Raw genomic sequence first — 23,473 nt, 5'->3', positions numbered from 1 at the left:
AGTGTGATGATAACCATAGAATCAAGAATGCAGCCGAAAAGGATATCTATCTGTACTGTACAGACTGAACACGAAACTGAAACCAAGAAAATGCAACAAAATGGAGAGCTCTTAGCATACAAGCGTATTCAAGAGTCAAATTGCATGGTGAGCATGATAAATTTGTACATGATGGCAGGTCTGCACTAACATTGAAAGTACTCGCTGCCTCTCACGCCACCCCCAGGGGGGCCCACCCCACTATTTGAGCACTGAGTTAGATACACTCAAGCGCCAGACTTGATCACCTGAACAACAGACTTTTGTGGCAGTTGTGAATTAACTCACAACAGGGACAATAACTGTGGAGGCCAAGCTGAAACTCAACTCTGAACCCCCGATGTCACTTCCTGTGCATGCCTCACTCAGCTCCGTTAGCACCGGAACAGTCTTATTTATGTCTTAAATGTCTAAATCTTACATCTACAATATTGGGGAATACAAGTTTAAAGGTGATTATAGGGGTGTTATTTCATGTCTAGAGGGTTAAACACCCTATTTAAAGGGTTGTAAACAGGTTTTCTCTGCTCTGGCGTCTTTAAATGATGAGCAGTTTTACTTTATTTGTGTTTTACTTTGGACCAGTATCATTTGAAGGCACTGTGGAGATTCCAGTATACTCAAAGCAGTTTAATAGATCCATGCAGCAAGTTCATGAAGTCCTTTTCAGAGGAATGGGGCACAGACAGTGCGTGCCCCTGACCCTGTGTCCCTGCATCACAAGATGCCTTACACCCCAGGGAAAAGCCAAATTAGCAAATGTTGGAAAAATACGAAATTTTTGTTCCAAGGTCAACATTTTAGGCGCCACAGTCCCATTGTCTCACATGGACACAATAAGCGGCAGAAGCCATATATATGTCATCGTCATAGTTAAAATGTAATGTAATGTCCCTGTTTGGCATCCATCTGGACGCAGTGAAACAATGACAGGGCCACACAAGTCTGCCCTCCTCCAAAAAGAGAATGATGAAATACAATGCCTGTACAGAGTATTCACCCCTTGGAATGTTCATGTTTTGTAAAAAAATGTTCACTTCTCCATGATGATTACCTTGATTTCATTAATAAAAGCAATGAAAGGCTGAAACATCACAGCACTTTTTAAAGGCACTCTATGGGGAAGTGAGAGACTATGATGTGTGCAAAAGCATCACACAGTGCATCACACACCCTCACCCACACATGACCAAGAAAGTCAGAGGCGAGTGAGACCTCCTCCTCTCTGTTCACGTCCCGACAACCAGGCTCACATTAATAGAGGGGCTGTTTTTTCAGAGTAGAAGAGAAGCGACAAGAGAAGAAAGTGAAAAGAAGAGAATAGTGGTTTCTGGTGACCATGGCTGGGAGGAGGACACTTGTCCTGGGTGAGTCAAAACTCTTCTCTTGTACAGAACTTCAATGGAAAATAATCTGTTTTTAGAACACTTCAAACTTGAATGACTTCCACAGGTCTATAAACTTTTTAAGCTTCGTATGTTGTTTGTCACTTCCGGTGAAGGAGTACTGACATCTGCCTATGGAGCGTGACATCTATTTGGGGAGTTTTGGGCTATTTTAGCATTTTTCCAGACACAGATCACAAGTTACAATTGCTATCCTATGGGAGATAATGACGCTGAATGACATGAGGAGGGAGAACTCGGTAAATAGCAAGTAGCTCAGCCACAAAATCGATCATAAATGATGTGCAGAATAGATAAACCGGAGCAAAGCACACACCTAAAGAATATGATTGTGACTGGGCTTCACATTAGGACAGCAGAGAACAAAAAGAAGTGGATGTTGCTAAAAACAGAGCAACAGATGGCCAACTTTCTGCAACCAAAGGGGGTGGATGTTTAACTACGTTGAGATATACCTGCCCATGTATGGCAGGAACAATAACATCACACCTGTCATCATTAAGCTCACAAACAAGAATGACAAAATGACTCTGATTTGAAATGAACAAACATTTACATAAATGAAATGTCGACATAACCAAGAAAAAATGTCACTTAAGACATGCCTTAAATGGAAAAAGACATCAAGGAACCACTGGACAAATATGGACGATTTTATCAAGAAAAATGAAATGCAAAAGATATAAACACTCATGCAGCTTGAATGAATAAAGTAATCAAAATTCAATGAACAAGAATGCAAACAGAGACAGAAATGTCAGCAATAACAAGCAATGTATTTCATTCATTGATCATTTCCAATAAGTTATTGCATAATTCATTTCTGTCAAAAATTCTACACCAGCATTTATTTATATCTTCATTTCTCTTTAATTTCCTTACTTGTTTCCCTCAATGAGCCACAGCTCCCCTAATGCCAGCAGCACTCGTACAGCCTGAGGCCATGACAATACCACCTCTATGCTCAACTGAAAGACATAATTATCTTGCTACTCATCCGTGTTGCCAGCTATTTAAACAGTAATGGCTGTGTTAGACATGTACACTGCTGTACACTGGCAGTTGACAATTTTTATATAGTTTGACATGCAGAAAACAATTTGACATACATATAAACACAAACAAATGATGAACAAAAAGGATGAATTAAGATTTAAGGTTGCTTTTACCTGACGTGACGTTTACTTGACGTGACTGTTCCCAAAGACATGATGTGGCAGCGAGATCAACCACCACCATCTTTGTTTTGCCATGAGTTACTGTATAGAATTAATAGTGTTTCTCACCTAAATAACCCAAAAACTGAGCCAAAGAATGTTGCAAGTGCCAGCATTTTGACAAAGAACTAGAGAAAAATCTTCAATGAAGGTAAAAATAAACTTCAATGTTCATTTATCCCTTTCATTCGTAATTGATATGCGTTTAGACTTGTTTTGTGCATGTAAAACTAATTGTAAAACTATAAAAACATAATTTGTGTGCACATTTTCGAGATTCAAACACTGATTACATCATAGACGGCCAACGTAATGTAGCTGACCCTCGGGTCTTGTTGCAATATTGTTAGGTAGCAAATAGGATGCTAACAAGGAAGAACGTTTTCTCATAAAAGTACATTAAAACCACAGTTGGACTCAACGCAGTGTATTAACAACACGACAAGCGCCATATTGTATGGAGAATGAACGCAAACCGAGGCAAAAGTGCTGTGTAAATTTTCAACGTTAACTGAAAAACATGCTAACTGGGGTGGATGCTAGCTGAGGTTCCACTGTACTGCAATAAAATGCTTGGTGAAATTTGAGGGCTGTGTGTAGGAAAAAGTTACTCTTTCTTCTTGTTTCCTGATACTTTTATACGCATTTGGCGTGTTTTAGACCAGGGGTCCCCAACCACCCGTCCGGGGCCCAGTACCGGTCTGTGGGCAGGGCCGAACTGGGCCGAGGAAACCTTTCAGGCAATGATAAAAAAATATACACACACACACAAAAAATACTTGTAAATAACTAAATACAATTTTAAGTAAGTGCATATCAATTTTGGAAATATGGGCCATTATTTTATTCAGAGAATAATATAGTTTGACGGTTTTGCATGTTTATGTTGTTTGTTGCGAGTGTCCCACTCAGTTTGACAGTCCTTGAATGCACCATTGTTCGTGCGCTAGCCTTCTCCCACTCTGCACAGATTGTCAACTATACTGTATTTTTATCGGGGGGTTTTCACTTCATATTTGCTCCCAAATGCTAATACACTGTGGGAATGCATAAAGGTAAAGTCTGATTACGTTATTGAGTGCTAATGTGTATATTTGTTGTGTGCACAGCTTCAAGTTAATTCATGCTAGCACACTGCGTGTTAGCACACACATCAAGCAGCGGCGCTATAATCTCTCTGAAAAACAAACTCCACGCTTGTAGTGGTGGATGGCGGGTCTGTATTCATTTTGTGCTTTTAATTTGATGTTGTTCCTGTCTTAGTTTTACACAATACATACTAACTGAGATAAATTACATCGCTATACGATACGTGGGAACGTGGGTCCAAAAAGGTTGTGGACCACTGTATTACAGTAGACAACTGTGTTCACAGCCATCAGAGAGGATGTTAGTTATATTTTACTCCCACCAATGCCAGCCAGCTAAGGTTTCCTCACTCCACAGGAAGTTCCTCGCCGTGAATGATGGTGCACATGGCGTAGGGAACAATCTGAGGAAATGAGGGTGAAAAGAAACGAGAGCTTTTGCCTCTTTGACAAAGTTTCTTTTCAAACTAATTCATGTATCATTTGACATTTTGGCTGACACGCTTTTAGTCAAAGTGATTGAGGTGAAGCCGGGTGCCGCTTTCAGAGATGTCATGTGGGAGGGAAGGTGATGAACTGTTGTCGTCTCACTCCAATGTCACGTCTTCTTCCTTTCAGCTCTACGCCTGGTGTTCGTCTTGGTGCGGTCAGAATCACAATGTCCCATGGGACTTACTTACAGGAATCAACTTTGCGTTGGTAGGAATGTTTTATTAAACTATTATTTTTTATTATTATGTGGTAAACTATTATAATTTATCCTAAGGAAGAACGTTTTCTGATATGTATATTTAAATTAAGAACACAGATGGACTTATGCAGCGTATTAATAACACAACAACATGCCGCCATATTGTACGCTAACCGGAGAATGCATGCAAACTGAGGCAATTTTTGGCATAAATATTGACGTTAGCTAACTGGGGGCGGACGCTAACCAAACTTCCACTGTATACTGCATATTGGGGAGGCATCCAGATAAATGGGAGGTTGTGGGCACCACTTTGATGTTGTTCACATTTAATTATTACTAACACGTTAAAATCAATCCAGAGTAGCTCGAGATAGATTCGTGTTATAGTTTACAAAACAGTGAAGCCCAATCAGGGTTACTCGACATGATGAAAAATAAAAAAAAAAAAATGAATACAACATAACAAACATTACTATTTATTCAATGAACTATATTCTGAATGTATTTTCTGTATGATTCCAATTGCTTTCCATGAAGACGTGATTCTTTGTGGCAGCAAGATCCGCACGTTCCTCTTCAACACCACCTTCCTGTTTTGCCATGAGATACGTATATCTTGAATTCGATAGTGTTTCTGACCTCAATAACCCAAACTCGAGCCAACGAAAGTTGCAAGTATGCCAGAATTTTGATAAATAAGGTGAAACACAATTGAATTCAATCACTAACTCATGACAAAACAGGAAGGTGGTGTTGAAAATGAAGGGGTTGATCCTGCTGCCACAACAATGTGTCTTTGGGGACAGTCACGTATTCAATGAAGGTAACCTTAAATGTTCATTTATCCCTTTTATTCATTTATATGCATTTTTGAAAGTCAATCGCTGATGACGTCATAGACAGGCAACGTGGCCGACACCTGGTTGCCATTTGTTAGCAAGCTAAGAATGCAAACATGGACGTTTGTGGTAAAAATACATTAAGAACACAGTTGGACTCACGCAGCATATGAAGATGTGCGTCATATTGTATGCTAGTCATACTGTACGCTAACCTTAAAAAAGTACGCAAACTGAGGCAATATTTTGGTGTAAATTTTATACATTAACCGAAAAACACGCTAACCGGGGTTCTACTTTACTGTCCAAATACAAAAACACGATAAACCACATGCTCATAGCTAAACCGAGGTAGCATAAACGGTGGCACTTGGTGTAAAAATTTGAGAACCATTGACGCAAACAGTAAAATCAAATCCACAATTATTGTGTGTCATGCATTCTTATTGTTGTCATTTCTGACTCACAGATTATGATGAGTGTGACGGTATCGACGACAGCGTATGTGGCAGTGGCGCTGTGTGTGTGAACACCATTGGCAGCTACAGATGCGACTGTCGTGATGGTTACAAAAGACTAAAAGTCTGTGAAGGTATCATAGATCAATTCTTTTAAGATAATATTTAGGAGCTGTACAGCTGGCTTCATCTGTTGTGTTGATATATTTTATTTCCAGATATAAATGAATGTAGCGAGAACAAAGACCTATGTGGACCTCGGGCCACATGTCATAACACCATACCGTACTACTATTGTGTGTGCAATGACGGATTTGTTAGCAGAACAGGAGGACATCACGAACGTAACGTGACTTGTGACGGTAAGATGCGTCACTATTGTATACGTAGTAATGTGAAAATACGAGGACACCCCATGCTGGAACTCTTCCCGCTCCTACTCCAGAACCGCTGCACACAAAAGGGTGACATTTTGGTAAAACATGCACCCCTGCTGGGTTGCCTGTGCGGTTATTTTTCAAAGACACCACATGCTGGCGCTGTTATTAAACCAGTTAAGTGGGATTGACTCAGCTCAATGTGCTCTGTAAAACACCCACTGTAACCTTATGGTGTTTATTGGAAACAGCATAAAATTGGTACACAACTTTATAGAGGATGGACAAGCACGTGTGTAAAATTTCAGCACGATTGGTTGAAATCATGGCTGACATCAAACAAAAAGTCTTGGACGTGAGCAACTAATTGCCCATATGTCATTGAGCGTTTGTCTAATGGTTATACTGTAAAACCTAGGGGATATCTGCATTACATGTATGCTAGCATGTATTCTAAAGCATGTGGGTCAGTACATTTCTGTGATTTTTATTTGTTTTTGCTGTCTAGACTTGAATGAGTGTCTGCAGGCAAATGTTTGCGCACATGATCAGATGTGCATCAATACGAACGGCAGCTATTACTGCGCCTTGTCACAGTTACTGAATGTTTCTTCAGAAGAAAAGCCATTTGAAGGTGAGAACCATGACGCTTAAGAATATTGCACAATGCAAACATTATATACAAGATAATGTCTCATCCTCATGACACATTTTCCTGTAAAGCATACCGTAAATTATCAGCCACTATTCAAGTACATTCAAACTGTTGGCAACATCCTGATGCAGTTTACGTGACGATATTTCGTTTCTTTTAGAGAAAAGCTGTCTCTCCGGAACAGGGCGGTAATCAGATTGAGCTATGGAATCGTTACTGTGAATGATAATGCACATAATATGGAAGTGGCAGTGTGCAAGGCGGGGCAGGATTGGAACCGCACATTTAGTGTTTTACGCACACCACAAACCCTGCAATCCAACCTGCACCCAGTATGCCAGTGTCACTTGTTGCCTCGACACGTGTCACTTGTTACCTAGCCACGTGTGGCTGCTTTTTTTCATTGGAGTTCTAACAGCTACCAAGGAGAAGCTGTAGTACATTTCATCAAAGTTACTTAGGATTTGTCAGATCAAAACATGCATATGATTTCTATCAAAACATGTCATACTGGTGCCTTATTTTGGAAATTGACTCTTTCCAGGTTCCGCAACACAATGGAAACTGCAGTTCTTTTAGCGTTAATGAAAACAATCTACTGCAATCTGTTTTACATGTGTCTTTACATAATGTCAACATAAATTACTAGTCATAGGAGCTACAACTGCCGTCCGACTGGGTTTGTCTATATATACCCTGCGATTGGCAGTCCAGTCTATTACAACTCTGCTTCTGGTGCTGCTGTGTTATGCAATATTCTTGCATGTGGTCAAATAGCTCAGAAAATTTGTAGTAATCCCTTGTTTATGTATTTTTTGCAGTACCATATTCTGAGTTGGAGCATAGAAAACCTGTTTACAACCTTCTAAATACAGTTGTTAATATCAGAGCCCTATAGACACGAGAATACTTCACCCTTACACTCCCTTTAGTTGGGTATTCCCCAATATCGTTGACATAATTACAGAAAATAGCCATTCAAGACATGAATAAGACTTGTGTTTGTGTGTGTAGCTATAAATGTGTTTCCTAGAGGTGCCAAGTGGGGGGAGGACAGGAAGTAGCGTCGAGGGTTCAGAGTTTTACCTTGCTGTGGATTATGCCACAAAAGTAGCCTATGCTTTTATTAGGATTTATATTGGGCATTATTGTGCCTGTTGTGAGATCATTCAAACCTGCAATAAAAGCCTGGTGTCCCGGCGATCACCGAACATTACAGTAACATTACTAGCACCTAGTGACCAGTGTAGAATAATACATATTTTGAATGCGTCTTTTGAAGGCTTGATAGAGTGAAGACGTGGCGAGGGCCGACTTTATATACAATGATGACTTTTCACAACAACTTCCCGCCAATTATTACCCAGAGGCAAAGCTACGTGGTGGCCGAGGCCATCCCGGTCACTCTCCGGCTGGCCATCCGGACATTTCAAGTATCAACTTATTACCACCCCCATGGGAGTAATGGTCTCACCTTGGCCACCCCAATGAAAGATTTCTGGCTCGGCCACTGTTACCACCTGCTGCAAATTAATGCCAGTCCTCTTTGTGGTTTTGGTAAACAAATGCCCGGCTATAATTAAGAGCATTTACGGCACCTCAAACATAACGAAAAGCTGATTTCAGTGTATCATTTGGTACATTAACAGGAAAAATTAGTAGCAAAAACAGGCTGCTTCAATAAATGAAGGCTCTCGTTTTGACTTTTATTCTCGTGTCTTTCTGGACAGCATCCAATGTCCTGATTTGTGCCCTTTTTGATTTTTTAGACACATGTTTGTCATATAACTGCGGAAATGGAACCTGCTACATCGGAGACAGCGGCCATTACTGTGCATGCCACACAGGGTCCACCAATTATGGCAACAAAACTGCTCCTTGCATAGGTAAAACTCTGCATAGCATCGGAAAACATGTTGTCTAGCATGGATTGTAATCTGCAATTAAAAATCCTCTTTCCTCAGCATTAAACTGCAATGCATTTGAGGAAACGGAGAATCTGAGAGCGGTAAAGCACACAAGGGACACAAAACGTGTTTGAAAAGATCTTGTTTTACCTTCAACTGATTCTCTTCTAGAATCTTCCCATTGCAACTGAACTGATGAAACTGCTGCAAAAAGGCTGTGTGCATCTCGCAGACAACAAAGGTCCAAACGACGGGCTTGTGGAGATGATACTCTCGGTATTTCCGGCTAGAACTTTGTTGAAATGAATCACTCAAAAAAACTTAAGAAAATCTGCACACTCTAATGACATCCAATAAAATAGCTGTAACAAAAGTTTGTGTTCTTTAATTAAAAAATAAACAGTAATACGTAAAATAAAGATAGTGTGTATTATGATAATACTGTATTTAAAATAGAGGAAAAAGCTAAATAAAATGTGATACAATTTGATTTACAGTGGCAGAGCAAAGACATACTAAACTTAACAATATTTGAATGTACTGTGTAGAATAGCAATGAATTATACTGAGATGATGCTAATATTTTGCTAAATAATGTAGCTTAAATATTCAAAACAGCTCCAAGTAAACTGCAGCTATAACAGGGCTGTCAAAAATAGCGCGTTAGCAGCGGTAAGTAATTTATTTAATCACATTTTTTAGCGTAATTAAAGCATACGCATCGTGGCAAGCCACGCCTCTGTTATGACGACCGATGGAGGCACAGTGTAGTGTCTCCCCAGTGTCTGACACTGCTATAAATGTATTGCGACCTGAGCACACCAACAGCAGTGCAATTCCAGCACCATACACAGTACAGTATATGTCTCCAACTCACAAACACGTCTGAAATCCCTTCGTCATCTGAATAACACTTCATCGTTGTCACGGGACGACCACAAGATGCATTCACGGACACACAGAATAACAAAATGTCTTTATTACATCGGTATTATGCGAGTACGTGTGGTTTAAATAAACAGAAATATAAAGAAAACCGGTAATTGGATATTCTTATCGCTCACTTTGTAACTCTAAAGTATGCTCGGAAACCCCATAAAATACACTTAAAACATGTGAATTCAACTATAAAAAATGAGTCTTTGACCGCAACCCCTCATTGCTGACAATAACAGTTAAAAGTGTGATTCAAATGTTCTGTCACCTTCAGACATTTGTTGATTAGGGCAGGTCAACTGATTAAAAATTTGAATCACCTTAATCACAGTTTTTTAATTAATTAATCCTTCATCACCATTAGCAACTATGTCTGAAATATGCCCATTTTTACTGTAAATTAAATTACAGGACGGGATTAAACGTATATATTTGTATGAATCAACTGCTCCAAATGAACTGAATAATCAATCAAGCTAAAAGATACTACACAAGTCTAAAAATGTATGTCTAACATTAGTGTCACGTTCCACGTGCCCTTGCTTGGTGGCCCAGTCTCCCTTTTGTTTCTTTTATCCAGATCCCATGTTCCTGGCTGGAGGCGGAGCTGCTGAACGCACCTGAGCTACAGTACATTGCCTACGCCCACTACTTAGGCTGACTGCTGAGGAACGCCGGATTATTCCTCTCGACTCCAGCCTTCACCTGTGTTCCTACACCTTGACCAGTGTTGTTTCAGTGTTCCCTAAGCGTTCAGCAGCACCTGCCTTCAGCCGGCACTTTGTAGTCTATTTTTTCCATTGTTTCCCTTTTTGTTGGCACCATCGCCTTGAGTTTAGTTTTGTGAAACAGAATAAAATTCTGTAAAGTCCTACCTGCCTCTGCGTTCGGGATCCAGAACCACGCCACATCTGCCCGTGACAACTAGCCTCTTTAATAGTAGCAGAGCATTTGAATCACACTTTAAACTGTGTTATTATGAGCAATCAAAGACCATCACATAATTTAAGGTAAATGTACTTGTTTAGAGTGTCCCTGAATGCATTCTTGTAATGAGAATGAGGAAGTGTCGCTCCCAAGATGAATGGACTAGAGACGTGTGTGAGTTGGAAATAAATACAGTATATATAACAGGGTTCCTGCTTGCTCTGGTGTGCATGTGTTAATTACATGAAAAAATGTAGCGTAATTAATCAAATACATTAGTTACCAACGATTATTTTTACCACCGGGTTATTTTTGGCAGTGTTGATCAAAATTTTCTGTTAATTTGGATCTGTTAATGCATACAAATATATAGAAATATATGTATGTATATATATGATAAGACCAACCTTGTTTCTTCAGTTTCTTGTTCACTTCATAGCAATGTTACAAAATTATGAAATTTATAAAATCAAGTCTGATTAATTCTATCTGATAAAGAATGACTTGAACTTTAATTTGATACCCCATTCACTTCTCTACCCCAAATATTAAAGAAGTCAGAGCAGACTTTATTAAAGAAACTAGTGTCTTTGGTCCCCATTGTGTCAAGACGATAGCTGTGATGGACGACCGTACTACAAAATATGTAATAACTTACGCTGTGAAAATCTGTTTTTAAGTCAACATAGTATTAAAAGTCCACACAGTAGCCATTTACATGTTTTTGATCATCAAAAAGTCCAGGGAAGAAAGTCAGATGTCATATTTTTCATGTGTATGCCTCAAACTGCAGTGCAGCAGCACGCTGTGTATTCGTTTTCACCCCACACTAACCACAATGCAAACGCAACATGTAGTATTTGCGGGCCAAAAAAAACCCCAAATATGGCCAATTCAATTTTAATGGCATTTTGTATGCAGATATTCAAGGAAATTAATCTTCCATATACCTTTTATCTGCTTCCATAGCTCCAGTCCATGAAGTTGAAAGGCTTTAAGTTGTACTTTTTTTTTCCAAACACGAATTGACTTGATGTGGTCCAACACTCGATATAAATCCGTTACGAAATGAAGACATGATCTACCAAACATGTATACGAATGAAAATACACCCCGTATCAGAGCGCACGCACGCTCACTGTCAGATTTCCATCCATCCATTTTCTATGCCGCGTATCATTAGGTTCGCGGGGGAATGCTGGAGCCTATCCCAGCTGACTTCGGGCGACACCCTGAACTGGTCGCCAGCCAATCGCAGGGCACATACAGACAACCACTCATGCTCACATTCATACCTATGGACAATTTAGAGTCGCCAATTAACCTAACATGCATGTTTTTGGAATGTGGGAGGAAACCCGAGTATCCGGAGAAAACCTGTGCATGTCCGGAGAAAACCCACGCACGCACGGGGAGAACATGTAAAAATGGGAGAAATGCCCAACGGAGATTCAAACCCAGGTCTTCCCGACTGTCACTGTGTGGCCAACATTCTAAGCACTAGCCCACCATGCAGCCACCACTGTCTTAATTTTTCATTGCTAAAATATGGGTTTTGTAACATTGCTACATTTTAGTGCCTGATACAACTAAAGGTACCTTTGTTTGGACAAATACCACAATGACAACAGAAATAGCTCATAAGAGTTACATTTTTTGGCAGTACAATGCAATAGCGATTCATGTAAGAACTTATCGGTGAGTGATTTTGGTTATTAACAAAACCATGGAAGTTGCTAGATATCAGCTCTTTAATTAAACTCTTATGAGCTATATTTGTTATCATCATTATATTTGTCCAAACAAATGTACCGTTAGTTGTACCAGGCATTACAATGGATCAATAAACTGAAGATGGAAATAGTGTTTAATCATGATTAATTTGAAAACCATCTGATCACAAATATTAATCCTTTCATAGCCCTAATTATAGTAAATACAGCAAATCAATACCTGTCAGATGCAACCCTGAATGGGTCTTTCCTCTGTGGCTGCAGAAACTCTTGGATTTAATTGATCAGATCTTGTTAACCGGAGTCCTCAAAGACAACAAGCAGGTGTCCATCTTTCTTGACATAGTGGAGAGTGTTCTGAGATTGGTAGGACCTTACATAAAAACCCCCAGAGCAACGAGATCCACCACCACAACAGGTAAGTCCAGCAGCAATACAGTGCGTTCCTTTTAAGAGGTTAATATGTGTGGTGAGACATTGTTTTCTGGGGTATGCCTTCAGATTTGGAGCTTCTTTCATACCAAGGACTTGTGTCACCCAAGGGGGTTGTGACATTATCAACCAAGCCAGTCAAGTTAGATATCCATTGGGAAACAGTGGCTGGAGATTCCTCGCAGTTCCAAGGTGGTGGTCATGCCCATTCTCTGGATTATGAGGACATACTGTTTGAGCATCACCTTAATTGTGGTATCCTGGGGCCGTTGCAGGCTTTGCAGCCGCGTTCCTGCTCACCTACGCAAACCTAGAGAACTACACTGAAGGCTACTATAGTGGCATGAATGCACAGATAAATCAGAGCTTCATTATCAACTCCAAAGTGGTGACCGTCTCCGTCACCAACAGAAACACAAGTTACCTGGAAGAGCCGGTCACGCTGACTTTCCAACACAACAAACAGGTAATTTTGTGCTTTCCAATGAAGGAAACTAAACTGTCAACAACAGCTGCGTGTGTAGGAGGCTGCTTTTCTAATTATTGCTGTTTTCACAATAAACTATAGATTTTTCAATTACTTGTAATTCAAAAATGCTTTACTTTCCTACTAATTACAGTGTCTTCAGTTTTGTATCTAATCCTACATCATCTACTACGGTGTGTATTACAAAAAAAGACATTTCTTGAACTCATTTGAAAAAGCTTTTTTCTTACTTTTGTACATAATCATACTTTTTGTCTAGTTTCTTAACTTTTTAAAATATTTGCTAATTGCCTTTTACGACAAATTTTACTAAATTCTTGTGACAGCTTGAATACTTCTACAATCCTACAAAATGTAGCTCTTGTGTAAAATTTAGCTTAAAAAAAAGTACTGTCCTGTTTGCTACTAATTACAGTGCATTGCTGTTATACAAAATCTTAGTGTTAACATGATTCTAAATTATCTACTAAATTGTGTTTATATAATTTATTTTAAAATGTGTTTTTAATTGGAAAAAAAAGATTTTATTGTATTGTGTTTTCTTAAATTGTGCGTATTGTGAGACTTATTTTTTAAGTAAAAAGCAACTTTTTAATTCATCCATTTTCTATGCTGCTTATCCTCATTAGGGTCGCGGGGGTATGCAGGAGCCTATCTTAGCTGACTTTGGGCGACAGGCAGCATACACCCTGGACTGGTCGCCAGCCAATCGCAGGGCACATATAGACAAACAACCATTCACACTCACATTCATACCTATGGACAATTTAGAGTCTCCAATTAACCTAACATGCATGTTTTTGGAATGTGGGAGGAAACCGGAGTACCCGGAGAAAACCCACCCACGCACGCACGGGGAGAACATGCAAACTCCACATAGAGATGCCCGAGTGGAGATTCGAAACTTGGTCTTACCGATTTCCTGACTGTGTGGTCAACATGCTAACCATTGGGCCACCATGCGGCCCACTTTTTAATTTATTGAAAGAATTTTTGGTGCTAATTTTTCTACATAATCCTACTAAATTATCTAACAAATAACATTTTATTTATATTTTTTGCTAAGTTGACAAAAATACGCGTTTTAATTTTGTAATCTTTTAACTTATTTAAACAAAATTTGCAGCTAATCGGGCATTACATTTTTGCAGCATGTTCTACCATATTCGTTTGACAGCTTAATTCCTTTTAAAATCCTATTAAATTTGGGTCTTCACATTTTTTATTTCACATTTCATGACACTAAGAAAAACTCGGTACTGTTTGCTACTAATTACAGTGCATTCTTTTTATACAAAATCCTAATAGTAATTACAGCGTCTTCATGTTTGTACATCATTTTACTAAATTAGCAAAAAAATTGTGTATGATTGCTACTAATTAGAGTGCAACGTGAGGTCCATGCTGGTGTACTGTCTTATTAATAACATCCGTATGGTTGCCTTTCCCAGGTGAATGGCGTCCACCACACCTGTGTGTTCTGGAATGCCACCCACGAGGGCGGCACCTGGTCTTCTAGCGGCTGCACCAAGGTGGAGTCCAACTCTGAATTCACCGTGTGTTCCTGCAACCATTTGAGCACCTTGGCCGTGCTGATGGCCCTCTACGACGTAGAGGTAAAGAACACTACCTGGTGACACCCTCAAGCTTGAGTCTCTTCATTCAACTGTCTCTTCTCAACAGTATAGGTTTGAGTTGCAACTGATAACCAGGTTGGGCATGTCCTTGTCGCTCGTTTGCCTGCTGGTGTGCATCCTGACGTTCTCGCTCATCCGTCCCATTCAAAGCCCCAGGACCACCATCCACTTGCACCTGTGCATCAGCCTTTTCATCGCTATCGTCCTCTTCCTTGGAGGCATCTCTCGTACAGAGAACAAGGTGAGTTGCCTCATTTGGTTCAGTTAAAATGAACTCTGGTGCGTTTGCTCTGCTAGTATAGTTTGTTTGGTCAAGTGTGAACGCAGTTGTGCGCGCTTGCAAGTGAACTCTGGTACAATTTGGTTTACTTAAACACAAATGTGAATGCTACACGTAAAGAACAGGAGCTCACACACAGTCCAGAGGGATGAGTGAGTTGCAGCGCAAATCCAGTCTATATCGATATGAACGATATGGTTGTTTTTGAAATCATGCTTAAAATAAATAAATATATTAATATCGATGTATATCGCCCAGCCCTACTACAATGCGTTTTCTGAATGTCCTTTTTATGCTTGAAAATGCTGAATTTGGGCCAAAAATACATAAAATGTGATTGAGCATGCATATTTTTGAGTAATAATAGTCAACCACAAAACAGCGATTGTTTATTAATGAATATATTTTGAAAAACCATGATAACCTGAAGCCACAAAATTGGAAGCGCGATGTGGCAAGGGACGACTACAATTATTTTGGACTACGGTCACACTTCCGCCTGCCCAGCAGTCGTGAAAGTTGACAAACGCAACTAACGATTGAAACGGCAATAAACACGCCAGAGTAACATGTGAGAGTTGTCAATCGTTATCCAAGGCTGGATAGTGGAAATTTTGAACACGTCCAAAGTTTGGAACAGTCAGTGAGAATCTTGTCCAGAGTCTTGACAAAGGCACAGACCAGTGTTCAAATGACAGCAAAAAGCATGCAGAAATGACAAATGTGTATGAGAAAATGCCTTAGAAGTGCTGTCGCTCTACTCTGTGCTCGTTAAAAGTATGTTTTAGAAGAAATCTAAGACGGTAAATATAGCAGAGTATAAAAATAACCGATGTATTCAGTCCGTGGAATATTTGAGTTAGGTCACACAATGTTTTGAATATAAAAGCTGCCCAATCAAGTCCTTAAAGGGATAGTTCAGATTTTTTGACATGAAGTTGTATGACATCCCCATCAGCAGTGCAGTCCATCAACAGTGACTTAGACTGCACTTGGTCCCGTGAGCCCAGTACTGGACGGATTTCAGTGATTGGAAGCGTAGTTCTGGTTAGGTATAGGGGTTACTTAAGTAAATAGTTTGTCTTCTTAAAACAATATGCGTCCTCGAAAAAATCTGACCTGACAAATCACTCGGCTTTACTTTCTCTGACGTCGTATTAATGCGCTGTCTTAATGCGGCTGTCTCTTTCCAATGCATATTGCAAATTAATGTAAAAAAAAACAAAACGGAACTAGCCCTTTAACTTTATATACATACTGCATGTTCTGAACGGTGCAGCCTTTTGGTCACATGACAAAAATACCAGTGTGAACCAAAAATAATTCTTCTGATTTTTGGTCTGGATTAGGGTGCACATGTGAGCACAGTCTAAAACACTCGGATTGGGTAATAGTGCTCTCACCAAACCAAACCTGGCAGGTGTGAACACATAGTAGCAAATAGGTTCTTCCTTCTGCAGAAAACTTTTCTCACTGCCATTAGAGTGGCTGTGCAGTGGTGGCCGGCTTTCTTCATTTCTTCTTCCTGGCATCCTTCTGCTGGATGTTAATGGAAGGCGTGCAGCTCTTCAGAATGGTCATCCTGGTGTTCCACACCAACTTCCAGACCCTCTACATGATGGCAGGCGGCTACGGCATCCCAGCTGCAATCGTGGCTATCTCGTTTTTTCTCAACCCCAAAGGATACGGCACAGAAAAATAGTAAGTACTCGCTGGTGATTTTGATTTTCAAGTCACCACTGTGCTTGCAAATACTAAACGTGTTGCAGTTGCTGGTTAAATCTGGAGTTCATCTGGAGTTTTTGGGCCCCGGCTTGTGCCATCATTGCTGTAAGTACCAAAAAATAAATACGATTTAGGATAATGTCTTCACCATTCACACTTTTTTTGGTGTTTTCCAGATAAACTTAGCCTTTTTCATGATTACCATTTGGAAGCTGGCGCAGAAGTTCACAGATTTAAACCCAGACCTGGACACCTTGCAGAGAATCAAGTTAAGTCGGCATGTGTGAGCACTGTAAAGCAGGGGTGTCCAAACTTTTTTCATATAGAAAAATTGAAGGAGTCCTACACAGCAGTGTGAAACAGATTTTACTGACGTATCCCCTCCCTCTGTGCTCCTCTGCTGCCCCCTGCAGGGTATTCACCGGTACTGCAGTGGCTCAGCTGTGCGTGCTGGGCATCACATGGATCTTTGGCTTTTTCCAGTTTGAGGAGAGCACAGTAGTCATGTCTTACCTGTTCACCATCTTCTCCAGCCTCCAGGGGTTCATGATTTTCATTGTGCACTGTGTCTTCTCCAAACAGGTCCGCCACAAAACGTCACACAAATTGCACTCAAAAAATCAGAAAAAAGCTTTCAAAACATTTTGGATTTTAGGTCAGGGACGAGTATGGCAGCTTCCTGTGCAGATTCTGTGCACCGCTGAAGAAAAACAGAGACTTCAGCTCACATTCCAGCAAACAGGTAGGCACTTACAGTACATACATACTGTATTCAAAGTATACGTACGCATATACACGTTGGAGTGTAAAGTAGGGAAGTGTGCAAATTGGAACACAGTCTAGGACATCTTTCAGTATACATATTTCACAAAAACTCACCTTTACTGAAGTTTACCGGCTTGAAAGAATAGTTGTCATACTTTTGACATGTTTTCGTAAAATTTGAGTTTATAGCTATTCAACAGGCGGCCCACAGGCCAAATCTGGCCCGGGAATGACACCAGACAGATGTCTTCGGTTCAACACTTAGGAGCAGAGTCCGATACCGAATTTCCGCGAAGTAGGATTCCTTATTTATAAATGAAATATATTTGTTGACTGGCGACCAGTCCAGGGTGTACCCCGCCTCTCGCCCAAAGTCAGCTGGGATAGGCTCCAGCATACCCGCAACCCTAGTGAGGATAAGCAGCATAGAAGATGGATGGAAATGTTTATGTATGTAGAGAATAGAAAACCTTTTTACGACTCTCTAAATACAGTTTTTAACATTATTAGAGCCCTCTAGACCTGAATTAACCTTTACACTTGTATTACCCATTATAGTAGATATAATAACTGAAAATAGCCATTTAAGACATAAATATGAGTCATGCTCGTGTTGCTATAAATGTGTTCCTTAGGGGAGCTGAGTGGTAGGCAGACAGGAAGTGTCGTCGGGGTTTCAGAGTTGAGTTTTAGCTTGGCATGAGTTACGACTCCAACAGCAGCCCGTGGTTTTATTTGGGATTTTTACTGTGCCCGTTGTGGGACCATTCAAACCTGCGAAAGCCTGTTGCTCATGCGATCAAGTCTGGTGGTGGGGTGTCGCATGTTACATTACAGTAACATTACTGACACCTAGTGACCAGTGTAGAATACTACATATCATTCAGTGTCTTTGAATGCATTTTACTTCATTTAGCCATTTTTATACTTGAAAATGCTTAATTTAGGGAAAAACAAGTAACATTTTCTTCAGTATGTATATTTTTTGACTAATAGGCCGTATTCAACCACGAAACAGCATGATTTCTTAATATATTTTTGAAAAACTGAAGGCGTGATATTCGAACTGCAAAGTGGCGAGGGATGACTACTTGCATTTACACCTATTGAATAAAAATCAGTCCAATTTTAAAACTCCAATACAGAATTTTGTTATTGTCTGTTGTATAGTCTGTGTGACAAAGCATGATCCAGAGCAATAGATCACAGCAAGCATATTTTTTATCCTGCTGACAGAGCAGCAGGGCCTCTACTGATAATGAATGAGCAATAAAGTTGTCTGTGGTGACTGATTGTCTTGTCTCTCTATCTTCCTGTCATCCCAAGGCGTCCAAGAGCAGCCAGTACACGGCGGAGTCACGCCTCTGAGGAGCGCAAAAGTCTCATTCTTCCGTCATACTCAACAACCGCTGGCCATCATTGATTTGCACTTGATGCACCATTCTGCAAAATGATATCAACTGCAGTATTTTTCACTATGACTCCACTCGAAGCTCCTGACATGGGAATGTTAATCGTGTCACAGTAATTCGGTATTCTGTTGTCTAAACTGAGAAATTGAGTCAATGTGTTCAAATGACACAACACCAAGTGCATAATGTGCTTTATGCGTATTCCTCCCATTTGTTTCATAAGTGGATTTAAACCAAATGATCAAAATGATTAATAATTGTATCACGCCTGTCAGCTTGTGTCACCCAGGTACTGTATCTAATTAGCCCAGATAAGCTCTGTTTGATGTCTCTTATGTGGCTTATTTAAATTTACATTGTATGAATATTGCCTCTAAACTTTTGTCTATGAATATGTTGGAGTGTATGTTGTTTCCCTGTCCTTTTCCACTGTACTAAAATGTACTATGTATGAATTTTTGTTATTGACAAAGAGCCTGGTAATACATTTACGGAAACATGAATTAGTCAGGCTACTTAAGTATTTAAAATCAAATCATATACAATAAACTGTTTTTCAGGAATATATGACTCCTTTATTCCTATGACGATACAGGCCTTGAATCCACATTGCTTCCTATAAACAGATAAACGTGCTGATGGAAGTGTAATTAATGAAAAAGATATGCAAACCGACATAGCTATGTTTTTTGGATTTTTTTTTAAATCCCCAGGTTAGGGCAGACAAGTGGAGGCTCGGCTGCAGGAGATCACCTTTTTGCAGCAGACCTCCAAATCTTGTCTTTCTTAATGCACAGCGTAGGGCACTTGGCTAAGAGTGGTTGTGTTGCTCGAGAGCAGCCCCATTCTGGCAACAGATCCACAAAGCACTTTGCCTGCTTTAATGCACGACATGCTCAATCCAAACTAATTACCAGCAGCACTAATAACATATTTGCTCAATGCAATTCTCATGAATGCATAAAAATGACCAAGAATTGGTCATAATACATGATAAGTTGATATGATGACGGTATAATGAGTAATGACATATTAGTATTGATAAGCTAGTGTATTACACAGTATATAAAACATCCATCCATTCATTTTCTTTGCCGCTTATCTTCACTAGGGTCGCGGGTATGCTGGAGCCTATCCCAGCTGACTTCGGGCGAGAGGCGGGGTACACCCTGGACTGGTCGCCAGTCTATCGCAGCGCAGATATAGACAAAACAACCATTCGCACTCACATTCAATTCACCTAACATGCATGTTTTTGGAATGTGGGAGGAAACCGGAGTACCCGGAGAAAACCCACACACGCATGGGGACAACATGCAAACTCCACTCCGAGATGCCCAACGGAGATTCAAAACCAGATCTTCCCGATCTCCTGACTATGTGGCCAACATGCTAACCACTAGGCCACCATGCATATATAATACATATTGCATATATATATTTGTATTTTATATTGTGTGTAACACGTTGCGCATTGTATTAAGGTAACTGGCTTTAGTGTTACAAATAGGGAGTGGCTATAATAAGCTTGTCTTCTTCTCACTCTTTTTCGAGCCAAAATGTTTCTTTTTATATGTGTATTTCAATTCTGTTACGTGTATATATATATTAGTCAAACCTGTCTTAGCGGCCACCTTTATAGAACAGCCACCTCCCTATAGCAGCCACTGAAAAATCCCCCCCAGCAAATTTACATGTTATAGACCCTGTGTATAGCAGTCACCTGTCTAACGCAGCCAGCGGCCACTCATTTTGTCTCGCTTGGTCAATATCTGACTGCATATAGCGGCCAAATTACCAACTCAAGTAGAAGCTTCATGCACGAAAAAGTTTCGTTTTTCAATCAATGAAGGCGTCGTGTGTAGACTTTAATTACTGAGTCCTAGCTCAGTCACAATCATTCACAAGATCCACACAAACTGTCAGTTGTTCCACACAAAAAAGCCGTCTTCTTTTGAGCTTGCTATTTCCTTGTCAAACATGTAACTTTAAGAGCATTTGCACCAAAACATTACCGCAAATTAGGCTGGGAACAGGACGTGCTTCCAGCGACGCTACAATAAAAAAAAAAACATACGCTAGCATGCATGCGGCAGCGGGAGCAAAAATGAATTCGTTTGTACTTAATTGAAGTATTTTAGAATGTACTGTACTCACGTTATTTTTGATCAACCTCATCCACAAATCCATCAAAGTCCTCATCTTCTGTATTCGACACAAACAAAGCCGTCTTCTTTTCCGTTCGCTACTAGTCCGTTAACTTGACAGTGTTATTCAGCTCCGAAGCAAAGAAGGAAACTTCTCCTGTTGCTTCTGCCAACTTTATTTATTGAACGCGGCCACCAGACTCAGAACACACACACATCTCTCAGCATCGTCTCTCCTTCCTGCTTGCCCACAAGGCAAAGGTTAAACAAGCCCCACTACATAGCTGTCCCAGCAATGCCTGTAAGAAATGACACCGTTTATTTCCTGGTGTGCACTGGTCAATACTGTAATGCCGCTTGTTGTGGGGAAGGAGAGACTCATGTCGCCGATGCACTTTAATGGCTTTATTAACAGCGGAGAACACTGCAGGACTTTACATCCACGCCAACATAAACACACTTCCCAACTCTCTCGAAACTCACAGCTAGCACTGAGCCTAGCTCTCCTGCTCGGGACGCCCACCGTCACTTCGCGTCACTTCCTGATGAACTAAAGCTGTAATGACACTGCCGTATAAAAAGTAAAATATTAAAAACAAGCGTAAGATATTACTAGCACAGCTTTGTTTGTGGGTGGTGGATATATTCTATCAGTTATTATTAAGCCTCTAGCTTCCTTTTAGTAAGTAAAAACCTTGGCTATGATTGCACTACATTGTCATGTAGACCTACAAAGTACACCTGGAAGAACAAGAGGTGAATAAATGTATTGCAACTGATGTGAAACTGATGAGGGGTAGGATTAAATAAACTTTGCTTCTTCCTACTCCTTTTTGGACATGCAAAATTGTGAATTGTACTATGTGTTGTGCTACTGTTTGACTCATGCATGTTCAGGATTAAAACCATGAACCATGATAATAACAAGCCTAGTAGTGCTGTACAACTTTTATCCGCAGTCCGCAGTGCCCTCTACTGGTCAACATTGTTATTATTACTTTTTCCACCCCCTTTTTTTTCTATTTTTTTTCCTCTACTGGTCAACATTCAAACTGGACGCCAACCTGTCTATAGAGGCCACCTGTCTATGGCGGCCACTTTTACAGACTCCCTCTAGTGGCCGCTATAGACAAGTTTGACTGTATATATATATATATTTGTTTGCCCAGTGTGGGTACAATGTATACAGCAATGTACAATATATATTTATTTGGTATGGCTCTAAATAAAGAATTCTGAATCTGAATATGGCTAAAAGTCAAGGGTAGAAAAGTTTTGAGAACTTTATATCATGGTGCAACAGGTTATTACGCAGCTTCCTGTGTTTGCCGGAGTTGCTTCCTTGAAAGTGCACACTTTGGCAAGGCAGCATTCATCTAACCAATCTAGATATTTTGATAATGACTTACACAGTGTAGGCACTACATGAGCAAAAGCTTTGCACTAAACTAGTTGAGTTTTCCACTACGCGATTTAGCAGACTGGCGGAAAGACAGTGGACTCTCAGGAAACACAAAAGAGTGGATGATTCTGAATGGATTGATTCACTGACTCAAGTTAGCGGACTCAGCAGAAACACTACATAGTGACTCTCCGGATTCACCTGATGACGGCTGAATTTACTGACTTAAGTCAGCGGACTCACTGGAAACACCACAGATTCATGTTAAACTGGTTCAGTAACTTGAATTAGCACACTCACCGCAGACTGATGATTGATTTGAATTTGTGGACTCAACAGAAAGATGATTCTGCTTAATTAGTTCACTTGACTCAAATCAGCAAACTCACCAGAAACACCACGGACTCGAGATGATTCTGATGAATGGATTCACTGACTCGAGTCAGCAGACCCACTGAAAACACTGCAGACTTGTGTGATTCATGTTGAACTGGTTCAGTGATTTGAATTAATGAACTCACCGCAGACTCAAAATGATTTGGTTAACTGACTTGAGTCACCAGAGAAAAAAAAAGACAGATGATTCTGCAGAAATCAGTCTCTGACTCAAGTAAGTGCTGAATTGATTTACTGACTTGAGTCGGCGGACTCACCGGAAATACCACAAACTTAGATGATTCATGTTGAACTGTTTCACTGACTAAAATTCACACACTCACCAGTATCACTGCAGACTAAGAAGATTGATTTGAATTGCTCACTGACGTCAGTCGGCAGACTTAACAGAAAAGTGAGTCAGAGAAGTAATACGTTGAATATTGCAATAAGAACCACTGGGTTTAAACACATTGGTGTTCATCTTGTGGCTCATGATGATGATGATAATTACAATTACACATTTTTGGTTCAA

The 23,473-nt window shown here is 40.1% G+C and overlaps 1 protein-coding gene across 3 annotated transcripts; it reads left to right on the top strand.

Annotated features, from left to right (window-relative positions):
- Positions 1-1,253: 1,253 nt before the first annotated feature.
- LOC129171265 (adhesion G protein-coupled receptor E2-like) lies at positions 1,254-19,565 on the top strand. 3 transcript variants are annotated; one of them, XM_054759742.1, is made up of 19 exons: positions 1,254-1,406; positions 4,369-4,449; positions 5,753-5,875; positions 5,960-6,103; positions 6,627-6,752; positions 8,543-8,659; positions 8,738-8,781; positions 8,852-8,956; positions 12,541-12,694; positions 12,778-12,900; positions 12,984-13,174; positions 14,647-14,811; positions 14,879-15,073; positions 16,596-16,813; positions 16,882-16,942; positions 17,014-17,105; positions 17,251-17,419; positions 17,493-17,579; positions 18,929-19,565. In XM_054759742.1, the coding sequence occupies exons 1-19, from the start codon at positions 1,379-1,381 to the stop codon at positions 18,968-18,970; spliced, it is 2,265 nt and encodes a 754-aa protein (XP_054615717.1). In that variant the 5' UTR covers positions 1,254-1,378; the 3' UTR covers positions 18,971-19,565. The 3 variants fall into 3 exon arrangements, with proteins under 3 accessions (XP_054615717.1, XP_054615718.1, XP_054615719.1); XM_054759743.1 differs by lacking the exon at positions 1,254-1,406 and adding an exon at positions 3,582-3,717; XM_054759744.1 differs by lacking the exon at positions 1,254-1,406 and adding an exon at positions 4,002-4,274.
- Positions 19,566-23,473: the final 3,908 nt, after the last annotated feature.

The sequence above is a fragment of the Dunckerocampus dactyliophorus genome, chromosome 18 (assembly GCF_027744805.1).
Source record: "Dunckerocampus dactyliophorus isolate RoL2022-P2 chromosome 18, RoL_Ddac_1.1, whole genome shotgun sequence".
In the NCBI taxonomy this organism is placed as follows: Eukaryota; Metazoa; Chordata; class Actinopteri; order Syngnathiformes; family Syngnathidae; genus Dunckerocampus; species Dunckerocampus dactyliophorus.
The sequence above is the reverse complement of the archived record's forward strand: the minus strand, read 5'-3'. Positions and strand labels throughout refer to the sequence as shown.

What these genes read in the sequence shown, in the direction of transcription:
- LOC129171265 (XM_054759742.1), top strand. Translation starts at nt 1,379, where the DNA reads ATGGCTGGGAGGAGGACACTTGTCCTGG. An exon ending in AGAAGAAAAGCCATTTGAAG is followed by an intron (nt 6,753 to 8,542) that starts GTGAGAACCATG and finishes TTGATTTTTTAG; the next exon opens with ACACATGTTTGTCATATAAC. An exon ending in GACACCTTGCAGAGAATCAA is followed by an intron (nt 17,106 to 17,250) that starts GTTAAGTCGGCA and finishes TGCCCCCTGCAG; the next exon opens with GGTATTCACCGGTACTGCAG.